Raw genomic sequence first — 12,729 nt, 5'->3', positions numbered from 1 at the left:
CCTACCTGACAAAAAACCTCAGTTCCTTCTCATTTTCCACAGGTTGGCAATGTATTTTGACATTCTAGGTTCCCCTCCTTCTAGTTTTCATGGCAAATAAAAGCTGCAAATGCGGGCTAAAGGGAATTAAAACAAACTGAAAACTGAGTCCAGGCACAATCACCTTGTGTCTGGGAACGACAAGGGCTTTCCTATCAAAGGAAACTGAAGGTCACACTTTTCCTCATTGATCTTGCAATGTTTGTTAATTACTCTGTCACTGATGTGGCGAAGGATAATTAAACAGCTCTGTTTATATCTTATATGCATAATTATGTGCGCTGCCACTGAACTCGTGAAGACTAGAGAATGTGCCTCTCCAGAAGGGGAACGGACAGACGGAGATGAGTTTAGGCTGCATTATTAACAGGAGGAGGAAAACACAGGCACACACAAAAGGAGGAAAGTTTGATGGATTCACAAAGTGCTGAGATCAGGGGAGGGTGCACACAGGTGGAGCAGATTAGGGGGGGATCTTTCAATTATAGATCCAACCCAGCCGAGTGACAAATCAGGGGGAGGGAGCTGCTGCCCTAATAGAGAGAATTCAATCTGTCCTAAGCTTCTTCTGAGGCTTAGCACTAATATGGCCCCAAAAAATCAATCTGGGGGCCCGCATATCAGAAAACGAGCAAGAAACTCAGCTGGGGTTTTCCCCAGTAGCTGTGGCTGAACACAGATTTTGAATGAGGTAAAGAAATAAGACGTGAGCTATATGAAAATAGGAAATGCACACGTAGGCTGGGGGAAGACTCTTTGCAACGACACCCAAGTCAGTGCCCAGTTCAGAAATGGGGGCTGCGCAGTTTTGAGAAGAGCAGCTCTGCTGGGCAGGAGATGGAGCTGCTGTGTATTACTCCTAACAAGGCAGGAGTGCCAGGGCAGCCCTCGTGGAGGGGCCAATGCTGGGTGGCAGCAGCCATTGGGGAAGAGGGGAAGCAGTGATGGAGCATGGCTGGGTGAGGGCCTGGGCATCTGTTACAGGTTTCTTTTTGGTACAGCCCTTGGGTCCCACGGTCAGCTTTCAGCTTAGAGGGTATCACTGCTGAATAAAGTCAACTGGTGGGCACAAGCAAACTTTTACACACTCTGTGTGAGAACAAACCTAGGGAAGATCTACTCTACCATTGGATCTGTGGTCTGGGAAGAGACCCAGACACATCCACCCCGCTAAGGGAGGGTACTCTGAAGCAGAGACAAAATGGTCACATTCCCAAAAGCAAAACACCCAGCAGCCAGGCAGGCCTCTGCTAGGGGACTCGGGGTCTCCAGCCCTCTCCTGGGCAGACACACCCAGCAGAAGCTTGGCCTTTCCCTCGAAACGTGTGGCCAAGTCACTGCCCTGTGCAGGGGTGGGTGGCAGGGCCTTACCTGAGGTGGTTCCCAGCTTGGAGGCCGCCTCGCTGGAGGCCCGGTACGCGTCATCCTTGGAGGCCGCCCCGTCGGAATCCCTGTCGTCCAGGAATGTGCCATCCTGCGAGCCCCGCAGCGCGTCTGCCTCATCCCCGTTGTCCTCCTCGTCGCTGCAGCCCTTGGGCTGCACCATGTAGACCCCTTCAGGCGGCACCTCCGCACCCTCGGCGCCCCGGCATTCCTTGCCCTCGGCCCGCCCCAGCAAAGGCTCCTCGTACTCCCCATTCACCCACTTCTCGATCACCTCCCTCCTCTTGTCCTCCTCGATCTTCTGCACGTGGCTGAGTCCGTCTGAAAACTCAGTCCCTGACTCCTTGGTCCCGGGCTGAGGCAGATCCTTGTTGCTGCTCTCCCGCTGCGGCCCTTTGTCCGCACGCGCCTGCTCGGCTCCCCCGTGGTCGAAGACAACCTGGCGGCTCAGCTTGGCACAGATTGCATTTAGCTTCAGGCCGCCTTTGCGCTTGGCAGCCATTGTGGGTTTTCCTGAGGTTGCGTCAGTGCATATAGTTCTTTCAGCTGGAAGGAGAGAGGGGAAAGAAGCGAGGAAGGGCATTAGAGGGATCAGAAATGGCTGTTCCCAACCCACAGGCCTTCACACAGGCCTCTTGTCCCAGGAAGGATGGGATGGAGTCTTTCTAAGCTCAGAGCTGAGGCTTGGGCTGCAGAGTTGGTGCTCCCGACCTCTGTTCCCAACAGAGGGCCTCAATGGAGGCTGGAGCTGGTGCTGAGATTGAGCTTGGCTCAGAGAGCCCCAACACCTCAGGCAAGTGAATGCAGCACAGACTGGTCTGCTGGAAGCCTTGCTGCTGCATCCTTCATCCTGCAGCACTACCTGCCCCCAGCCCCATCCCCAAATTGACACAGCTCCAAGCACATGTAACAGTTTCCCACTGTGTGGGTGGTGAGTTCACTTTGTAGCCTTTATTTACAGGCTCAGTGGAGAACGACTATGGGGCACGGAGAACCAGTACAGAGAGCAGAGAACCAGTATGGAGTAGGGAGAACCCATATGGGTGATGGGAGCACTGTGCTGTGCTGGGTGTGAGGCAGCTCAATGGAAGCAAACCGCCTGGGGTGGCATCAGCTGATCAGCCCCTGTGACTGCTTGCTCTGCTCTCACACACACAGGAAATTCTGCTCTCACACTTCCCAGCACAATCAGCTAATTAGTGGAGGTTTGTTATTTTAATGTAGTTTATTCATATGTGACAGCTAGTAAAGGAGGGGTGAGGGAATGTGGGGGGAGAAAGGAAGAAGGTGAGGTATTAACTTCAAGGTCATGGAGAAGCTTGAACTAAACGGTCCCTATCACAGAGTCACTCAGATAATTGCACCTCACCAACAATTAACAGGATTCAATCACAAAAAAAAAAAAAAAAAAAAAAACAAAAAAAAAAACACAACGAAAACCTGATTCTAAACCAGCTGCGTTGTCTCATTTCTCTTTTTATTTACGGTCCCTGTGAGAGGCACTCAGAGTGAGCAGGGTGACGGGTCCCAAAGCAGAGGTGTCAGCAGGGGCTCCTGGGTCCCTGCGTGCTGCGACAGGGAGGTGCTGCTCCACAGAAGCACGCTGAGATTAATCAGACCCCCTACGACGCACCCAGAAGCCATCGTGACAGCCCCTAATCCCGTAACATGACAGCCCAACACAAACACACTGAAACTTTAGACCTGCTGTCCAAGAGCCAGAGAGTGGCTGCTTAGCGTAAACTCCTGACAGCTTCAGACACGCTTCCCCGTCACAGGCTGCAGGAATACCCCCCTGACAAATCTATCGGCCTCCCACACAAAGTGAGGCAAAACGCTTTCCTAATGTCCCGAATGCATCCCCCCTCTGCCCCAACTGCATCCCTGCAGGAGCAAGAGCAGCTCCCAGCCATGTGCCTGCAACAGCAGCAGGTGTGAGCCACGCACGTGTGGCTTACAGCATCCCATCTCCCCCAGGCATCCCCGCACACCTCCCCACGCGTCTCCCTTTCACACATCCCCCCCCGCACACAGCCTCGTGCCTACAGATGGGCGCCCGCAATGCTGCCGAAGTCTCTGCATGTTGGCACCTTCCTTTCCCATCACATTCCCGCTCTATTTAGGGCAGAAAGTGCCGGCCGCTCCCGTGCGCAGCAGTACCGCGCTGGGACTCTGGGGAGGCTGCTGTGAGCTCCAGCTGGAGCCTGGCCAGGACCCCGACAGCTCACTGCGTGCACTCGGCGGGGGGCCAGCAGTGCGGTGGGGCAGGTGGCCGGGGCCAGGGCAGCCACTGACCCCGGTGCTTCCTTGTCCTGGCAATCAGGACAGCCGGTGTGATGGGTGCAGGGAGGGAGGCACGCAGCCACCCACTGCCCCCACCCTGCAGGCACGGCAGGTCCCATTATGCTGGGCTGGAGGTGAGCAGCCAAGTGAGCGCACCAGACGGCAAATGAATATATAAATATTTATCCAAAGGAAGAGGGGAGCAGACGTTCCCGAGGCTGCACTTGCTGCGTACGCAGCAGCTCCAGGGAGCCTGCAACTTGTCTTCTAGTCCTGGCCCTGTGGCACACACACCCCAATCCTGTCCCTCTGGCCCCCCAGCTCCTGCCCTTCCCTCTTGCACCTCTCCTGTCCCCTCTCCTGTGCTTGACTGCTTATTTTTAGCACGGCGATGCTCTTCTTTAACAATCTGGGCATCTTTCTGTGAAGTCTGAGTTAAAAATAAAGCAAGTTTAGAAAACGTACCTTTCCCATGATCTACCAAGCCAACCCTCCCCAAGACCATCTCTCCATCCCACCTGTGCCTGTATGACTGCAGGCAATCAGAACTCCCCCCTCCTCCTGCAACTCTGCCGCCGGCTCTCAGCAAGCCAGTGCATCCCTATCTCCCCATCCCTGATCTCCTTGTCTCTGGGGCAACAGGGACATTGGCAGTATCTGCATTTCTCCTTTAGGCTGACAACTTCCAACAGGGAAGGGAAACCCGGCTGGCAGAGAACCACTGAGAACGGCACTGGGGCTGGAGGGGAGCAGAGCAACCTCACACGTCCAGGTAGGGGTGCAGCAGGAGGGCCCTGGATCCAGGAGTCCCTGCCCCAGCCCCCCCCCACTCCACAACCCACCAGGTCACCCCACGTCCGCACTGTGCTGTTTAAAGATTCCCAGCTAAGTAAACATCCCCCTTCATTTTCTTCTTCCAAATAGAAATGTTTTGATTTTGCATCAATCCGAGGAAGCCATTTATAACCTGAGCCTGTCACGGGGACTTTTCATCTCTGCCCAGGACGAACTCTCCCACATGCTCTATTTACACTGAGTGCTTCCTCTGAAAACAATGCCACCGGCAGCATGCCTGCCACCCCCTCCCCACGCCCTGCCACCAGACACCGGCTGCCCTGCACCATCCTCAGGACATCGCTCCCTTCAAGGAGGAGCACAGCGCCCAGCAGTGCTTTGGGCTGGGGACACAAAGGACCCCGGTGTGGAAGAGAGGAGTGCTGAGCCCGGGGATGGGAACCCGCTGGGGTTGGGCAGGGCAGGGCAGGAGGGCTCAGGGCTATGCCATGGGATGGGGCACAGGATGGGGAGGGCCAGCGCGGCGGCACTTCAGAGGGCCGGGCACGTCGAACAGATGGAGCTTTCATATTCTTATTGAAGAGTTTTCAGCCCAGCTGAGCAGCTCCGTTCAGGAGGGAGGTCCCAGCGCCAGCTTTCCAGGAGCTGCAAGCTCTCATTCGATTAATTATTAACAGTATTATTTGGGGCGGGGAGGGGGAGGGAAGGAGGGCCCACACGCTGCATGGCCTTTTCTTTTTTTAACCACTGTGGTTCGAGTCCAGCATGGCAGCAGAAAGCTGCAGCCGTGCCCCAGCCATGCCCAGAGTGGTGGATAGCAGCCGGGCACAGCCCCTGCAGGGACATCTCTCCTGGCACTGGAGCCCTGCGCCAGCCCAGGCAGCCCCAGCCCAGCCACGGTGTGAGAGTGGATGCAGTGTGTGTGCTTTCCCCTCTCTGGTTTATCAATAAAACATTTTATTGCTTTTAGCCCAGGAAATGACCTTGGATTAGTGGATGCTGCCTCTTCTGCCTGGCCTTGGGGACTTCAGTGAGGCTCTTTAGCAGCCCTGCGTCCTGCCCGCATGTCGGCATGGAGCGAGGGGAAGCCCTGGGTGCACACAGAGGAGCAGCACAGCACAGTGAGCCGTCCTCCTGCCTTCCCCACTGCACTGCGCTGTGCTGCCCACCCAGCAAGGGGCAAAGGGAAGTCCTCGAGCTGCAGCACGGTTCCCAAAGCCTGCAGGGTGCTGCAGCCACAAGCCAGCCTCACTGCCCATGTCCCCTCCCATCATCCCAAACACACAACACATCCCAAAACTGCCCCAGGTCGCCTTGTGCCCCACGCAGAGCTGAACCCCCCTCGCACCATACAGCCTGCAGTTGGTGTGAGCCTGGCCTCTGCCACCCCCACGCCCGCTCCCTGCAGCCGCGTCTGCCTCAAGAGTGAGCCCTAAAGTGTTAACGGCGATTGGTGAAATGGCACAGCAGATTGCTACAATAAATAATTTACTGATATTTATAAATATTCAAATCAGCAGGCTTCAGAAATTGAAAGGGGGGGGCTGAGACGATGGGGAGGGGAGCGCACACGCGCGTGCGTGCGTGTGTTTGTGTGTGTATGTGGAGGGAGGGGGGGGCAACATTAATTCCCAGGCTCTCCAAATTCATTTGAGGACTGTTTCTCATTTCAAACAAACATTAAATCTTTTGGTGTCAGACCTCCAAATAAAGCACTGAGCGGAATGTTGGGCACCTGCAGCTCCGTCCCCTCGGGTGGCTGCGGGCAGGGTGAGGAGCCATGCCACCGCCCCAGCTCAATGCCAGCCCTCATCCAGGGCAGAAACTGCCATTGCTGCCCCCGAGAAGCCGCAGGGCTCCTGGCTCTCACTCCTTGCTCTGTAAGGAAGTTCAGTTTCAGGGGTCGAAGCAGGAGGTTCAAGGCCAGGAGGCCTGGCACAGTGTCTCTGCCAGCCCCCAGCTCTCTGTGCAGGGGAAGGGTGAGGATGAAGACCCACACAGCTGAATCCCACACCTTTCACTGAGGTACGTGGTAAGTGGGCACAGAGGGGACGGGTTGGGGTCAAGCTTTGCGATCTTAGAGTTCTGTTCCAACCTTAATGATGCTATGATTCTACGAATATCGGGATCTCTGAGCTCACCCTGAGCCTCCTGCACGCCTAGTGCCCCGCTGAGCCCTGGGACGGCTGCAGGAGGTGATCCTGTGTCCTGCCCCATAGCACCCCATTGGCAACGCCAGGCTCCAGCATGGGGCGAATTTCCCCAGATGAGTAATGGCTTTTCTAATGCACGGGCAGGCTGTCAGCTTCCCTACTCCCAGTGTTTTATGGGTTTAACTGAACGGCTCTGAACTCCCTAGTAAGAAATAAAGTTATCCCTCAGCGTCCCTTCTAAACATTTCACTCAGTGCAAACGGTGTTTAAGAAAAATGAGGACATATTTCTTCTTAAGGATGCAGTATCCCCCTTCAGAGGCCTAATTTATGCCATATATCACTGGCCAGGGAGAGGAAGGCAGTGCAGACCTCACACTAGGAGTGAGCTGGTCCCGGCTGTCCCTCCTTGTCCCACAGCCCAGCACTGAGCTTGGGGGCTGCCACGAGCCCAGAAGCAGCAGCAGGAGGCACTTGCTGGAGAGCCTCTACTGGAAGCACTTTCAGTGCAGGGCCGGTGACGGAACGCTCCAGTTTGCTGCTCTGGGTGCTGTGCAGGCCTGCGTGCAGCCCCCAGGCTTCAGGGCTGTTCCTTCAGGTGGCACGGAGCTGAGAGAAGCATCTGCAGCTCCTCGTTCTCGCCTTTTTTATTTATTATTAATTTTTTAGCTCAGTGAAAAGGTTTACTATCCTAAGTAGCCTCACTCAGCCTAAGTAAGTCCATAAATCACGCGGGCCTGCTGACATCACGGCCCTGCCATCAATCTGCCCACAGGTTGTGGGGAACACAGGGGAAGAAGCCAAGAGATGGGTGGGATGCAACGGGGCACACAGGGCCTGGGTGTGGGGCTGCCCCTATGGGTGAGCTCCAGGCTCCTCAGCTAGGGCCCTACGCTCACCGGGAGGCAGCAAAAGAGCCTCTTCAGCACCCTGAAGCTCAGCCCTAATTGCTGGGGAACAGAATGTTTGCTGCGCCGCTGAGGAACAGACAGAAAAGTTGACTGCCGTGGCCTCACAGGGTGCTGCTCCCTGGGGCCATGCCCTGCCCTTCGCTGCTCTCCCTACCGGCCATCGCAGCTCATCTCCCCATTCCCCATCCCCAGCAGCGTGGCCACGCACTGCGAGCGCCCGATGGGTCGCACACACACACCGATGCAGCCATGTGGGTGCCACACCGTGTGCGAGCCGGCACAGCAGCACAGACCGGCATCCCACACCTGTGAGCGCTCGGGTACAGCCCAGCACGGTGACACACGCGCTGCGCACCTCCCGCAGCACGCAGCGCTCCGCAGGCTCCGGTGAGCTCGGCACGCTCAGCAGCTGGCAATCCCTGCCGGCCGTGCTCTGCTCCGTGCTGGGAGCGCACAGCCTCTCGGTGCCCGCTGCTCCCCGGCCCCTCGCACCCCCCAGGCCGTGTCCCCGCTGGTGCCCCAGACGGCTCCGCACCTCTCCCTCGCTCGCTCCCTTCCGCTCGCATCTTTTCATGAACTCTATTTCTCTTTCCTTTCTGAAAACAACTGAGCTGTAAATACTGTTTAACCTTCTCCCCCCCTTCCCCCCTCCCCTCCGCACTATAAAAACACAAATATGCCATAACTCAGCTGGCTCAGCCGCCGCGCCTCCAACATGCCCTGCTCCAGGCCTCTCAGGAAGGTCATAACAAACGACTTTCCGATTCAGTGCTCCTGAAATAATTTTGTGTATTAAAACCTGAATCTGCACTTTCTGGACCGAAAGCCTCTCTTAATTATGGCGAGCGTCCTTGGGATGGACAGTGATCCTTCACCGCCGCACCAGCAGCCAACCGCAGAGGCAGCGCCTGCCGGCTCCCCGCCGCCCCCCCGCCCCGGCCCCCCTGCTCCCGCGCCCCCCCGCCTTCCCTTTGCCCAATCTGTTTTCAAAGTGTGTCTGTCCTTTATTAAATTGTTTTCTTTTCCACATTATCAGTTGCCATGGAGACCTCATCTCTCGGATTATTTGAATTTCATTATATCTATTGATTTGGGAGCATTTCATCTTTTTTATTGTTTTTCTGTCAATTTTCAAAACGAATAACCATCTAATTTGCGTCAGTGCTGATTATGTTTGTCCCTCAATAGAGGTCGGCAGCTGCGTCGGGGAAACAAATCAATGGGAAACCATCATAAACCTCCCCAGTACAATCTCCAGGATATGTGGGTGACATTCCACGCCTGCGAGGAACACTCATCATATCCAAACTTCTTCCTTGCCTTTTTGCCTTCCCCCCTCTTTCTGCCCGTTCCCCCACGCCGGGCTCTGCCGGCCCATGCTGTCACATCACACCCCGCTCACTGCGCGCACGGACACGGCCGATTTCGGAGCTTCACACCGGGAGGGGAGCCAGGCGAGAAGAGGAGGAAGGAATTACATTATTATTTTTTTTTTAGGTAAGAAAGACGGGAAGGAAAGAACAGAATGACGAGAGAAAGATAGAAGAGGAAAAGTGGATCGGGATTGCAAATTGCTTACTATGTTTTTTTTTTAAATAATTTATGCAATTTTAAGCATTTATGTATAAATTTTTTAATAAGCCACCCTGGAGCAAAATAGCCATTAACATCCCGATGTCCTTCTGTCCAATGGGCTCGTGTGCAGGATCAATTTCCGAGAGTACTTTCCTTTTTTTTTATGACATGATAAAATGCTTTTAAAGCAACTTACACAAATATGGAAATTTTTTTTCCCCTCCTCTTTTTTTTTTTTTTTTTTTTTTTTTTTTATAACAGCCTCCACTTATTCACTAGGGAGAGAGCGAGCGTGTGCGCCGGGGAGGGCAGTTGGCAGAAGGATAGACCCAGCCCTAACTGGAACGGACCTGCCTGTCCTTCTAACAAGGGCATAAACTTTCATTAGCGATGCACACAGTCAAAGGCAATTTAGGGAAACGCGCTGTACAGAAAAGGAAAACCTCAGCGGTTTTTATACAGCGGCTCCTTGGCTCCGTCCAGGGGGCTCTATCCTTGAGCTTGGCTCACGCTCACCATCAAAGTGACCCCACCAGGGGTGGCAGTGGGGACAGGGACGACGCCGGGGCTGAATGGGGACAGCGGTCTCTTGCCCCATGGCCACCTAGTGCCATCCTCTGGCCCAACACTTGGCCCAGGTGGAGCCACCCAGCTCCAGTCACGGGGAGCACACAGTCCACTGCCTTGTTGGGGTGCAAGGACAGTGCAGGCCCACGGATTTAACGGCACTGGCCACGGGCTGGGTCCCACTATGCCAGGACCTGCACCTGCCCCACAGGCAACACTTGGGGGCACATGAACGGGGAGAAAAAAAATAATTAAAAAAATCAAATCGGGGGCAGGCCACGCTCAGCTCAAAAAGCACAAAGTGCCGAGAACAGCAAAGCCAATCAATAACAATCACAGCGCAGCAGAGAGCGAGGGAAGCGTGAATGGTTTTGGCTGCTCCCTGTGCGCCCGGAACACACGGCCCAGCTCCAGCACGGCCGCAGTCACAGCTCACAGAGCAGCGGGCTCCTGGCACAGGGATGATGCTGGGGAAGGTTCCTGCTGTCCCCAGGGCTCAGAGCCCTAACCCACACATCCTGCTCCCCCTACTCTGCACTGGGGTCCCTTCCCCCATCTGGGGGACCCGTCGTGGTGGCCGGTGGACATGAAACCTGCCCACACGCACACAGCCAGGGCTCTCCCTTCTCCTGCTCTTGGGTCACTCCTCACCCAGATTTGGGGATTTCACTGCAGCACCAAGAGGTCAGTAGGAGTTAAGAGGTTTTCCGATCATGTCTGTTACTCTCTTGTGTGTAGGCAGAGCGACATACAGCCCAGCCAAACCTGGAGCTGACTTTAGCATGATGGCACAGAGACACCAGGCATGGCCCAGGCAGTGCACCAGGGAGAAGAAGGCAGCATTTGCCAACCTGAACGTCCATTTGTCCACAGGACGCAGGCCCTCTCATCTACAGCACACCAGCATCTGTTTCAGCACAGCTACTTAGAAACTTAACCAGGGGAGGAAGCGCTGAAAAGGGGAAAGTCTCTGGTGTGGGTCAGAATAATTAGGCTGAGCTCAAATTGGCTTTAGGCATCTGCTGCTGCCTGAGCGACACCGAGCCACGCTGCCTCCCCCAGGCTGGGACAGAGGGACATGGGGGGAGGCACAGGGGGACACGGGATGAGGGGACATGGGGCGAGGGGACGTGCTGTGCCCGGTGCAGGGTGTATCTGGGAACAGGGTGGCTTCTGCTGGAGCCATAGAGCCTCCTCACCCCACTGCCATTAAAGCCCGGAGAAAAGAGGCCAGACAGAGAGATTGAGATGAGCCATTTCCCCAACAAACTTGCTTCCCTTTTTCATTCGCTCCTTTCTTTTTTTCTCCCTTTAACTGTCATTAAAATAACAAGTTTCTGTTACAGTCTAAACATTCCCACATTGTATAAAGGGTTATGTTACACCAGAGTCACTGCCGGGCCCAGTGTTTGCACAGAAACCTCACTGCAGGTCCCCCCTCCTGACGAAGTGACTTATTAAAGTTTAAACAGTAATTAACAGAACAATAAAAATAAAGGGATGTTTGGGGAGTCGTAGTGCACACAGGGTTTTTGGCAGTGCCAGCACTTTTCAGTGCCCTGCGCTGGCAGCAAAAAAACGGCTGCAAAACCAGGGGCAGAGTTTGGGAGTGCGCTGCTGGGAAGGGGCTGGGGCCGCAGGGCCATCCCAGCCCAGGGTGAGGTGCAGAGGGGGCAGGGAACAGGACGAGGGGACAAGGATGGGGATGGACATTGCAGAATGCTCTGGCAAGAGGCCGGGTCAGAATCGGTGCTCACCACCAGCCCTGGGCTCCAGCTGCGCTCTGGATGAGCCCCCAAAGGCTGAGTTTTGGGAACTGTGCCTCTGAAAGCAAGTCTGGACTTTGAGGGAAGCAATTCTTCTACTTAAGTGAGAGCAGGGAGGAGGAAATGCAACTCCTGAGCAAAACCCTGAGAAGAGCAGGAGAGCCTGTGATGCTGTAGGACAGAGCTCAGGAGCCACTCCTTGTGTGGGAGAAGGAAGGAGAAGACATGCGAGTAAGGCAGTCCCGTGCAGGAGGCTCTCAGCTGCAGATCTGATGGTGTGAGAGCAACCTAGGGTTGCTGTCAGCAGCATCCCAGCCCCTCCCAGCACCACAGGCCTTGCAAGCCCACGAGAAATGGACTAGCAGGCTCCTGCAAGAGCAAGGCTGCTTCTCCTCCTGCTTTGTTCCCAACACAGTCACCTGCCTTGCCCAGGATGAGCTCGAGAGCAGGTGAGTAGGGTTGGAGTTTAGGTTGTCAGCCCTCCCTGCTACCCAACACGCAGCTATGCAGAAAGATCTCATTTGAAGATATTTTTGGTGCCTATTGTAACTATTCTCAAATGTTTGCCTTAGTAGCTCACAGTGCTCGTTGGCTCTCACCCTGACGGGTGACTCAGTACACACAGCATTGTGCAGCCCCATGTTTGCTAAATCTCTTCCAGTACAACTGCTCAATTTGCAAACAAAAAGACAGCTCCTTATGGGTGGATCTTATGTGCAACGTGAACGTGGGGAGCGTGACTCCCACACAGCCCATGCCAAGCCCCTTCCTGGTGTGCTGGGGTGCAGGAGGGGGCCAAGTCTCCCCACGTTCACGTGTTGCAATCCAAAAAATATCCTCCAAAAGCCACTGACTTGGCTCTAGAGCAGTTCATGAAGCTGATTCCTTCTCTTTGTTGCCTCTGCTAGTGACAAGGACTCTGTCACCTGCTGCCTCGATGCATTGTGCGCTTGGTTCTGCAGCTGCAGAGTTGGTGCTGCAGGGCAAAGGGGCTGAAAAACAAGACACATTTCAAGCTCCTCAAAGTCAACAGGCCTCATTCCACTTCCAGCAGCTCAGTGATTTACAGCTCAACATTAATGCTCACGGATATCCACCAACAGTTACCCCCTGGTCTGGGAAAGGCAGGAGCTCAATTCTCCAGAATTGAAGGCAGGTGTTAAAAATGTGACTTCCCAGGCAGTTATCACTGGTGATTTTTAATGAGCTGTTTTCTAGGCACTAGGGGAGTGAGGGACATGGGGGCTTTCTGATCCCG

At 54.9% G+C, this 12,729-nt stretch overlaps 1 protein-coding gene across 1 annotated transcript in view; it reads right to left on the bottom strand.

The window, feature by feature from the left end:
- The window catches only part of CASZ1 (castor zinc finger 1), a gene marked incomplete at both ends in the record, with an annotated part of 70,879 nt that overhangs the window by 40,869 nt on the left and 17,281 nt on the right, over positions 1 to 12,729 (bottom strand). The window contains one exon of the mRNA XM_079545644.1: positions 1,411 to 1,968. Within this exon, the coding sequence (XP_079401770.1) occupies positions 1,411 to 1,968 (558 nt within the window). The remainder of the gene's footprint in view (positions 1 to 1,410; positions 1,969 to 12,729) is intronic.

The sequence above is a fragment of the Tetrao urogallus genome (assembly GCF_951394365.1).
Source record: "Tetrao urogallus genome assembly, chromosome: 21".
Classification (NCBI taxonomy): Eukaryota; Metazoa; Chordata; class Aves; order Galliformes; family Phasianidae; genus Tetrao; species Tetrao urogallus.
This window is presented reverse-complemented; position numbering and strand designations above follow the sequence as displayed.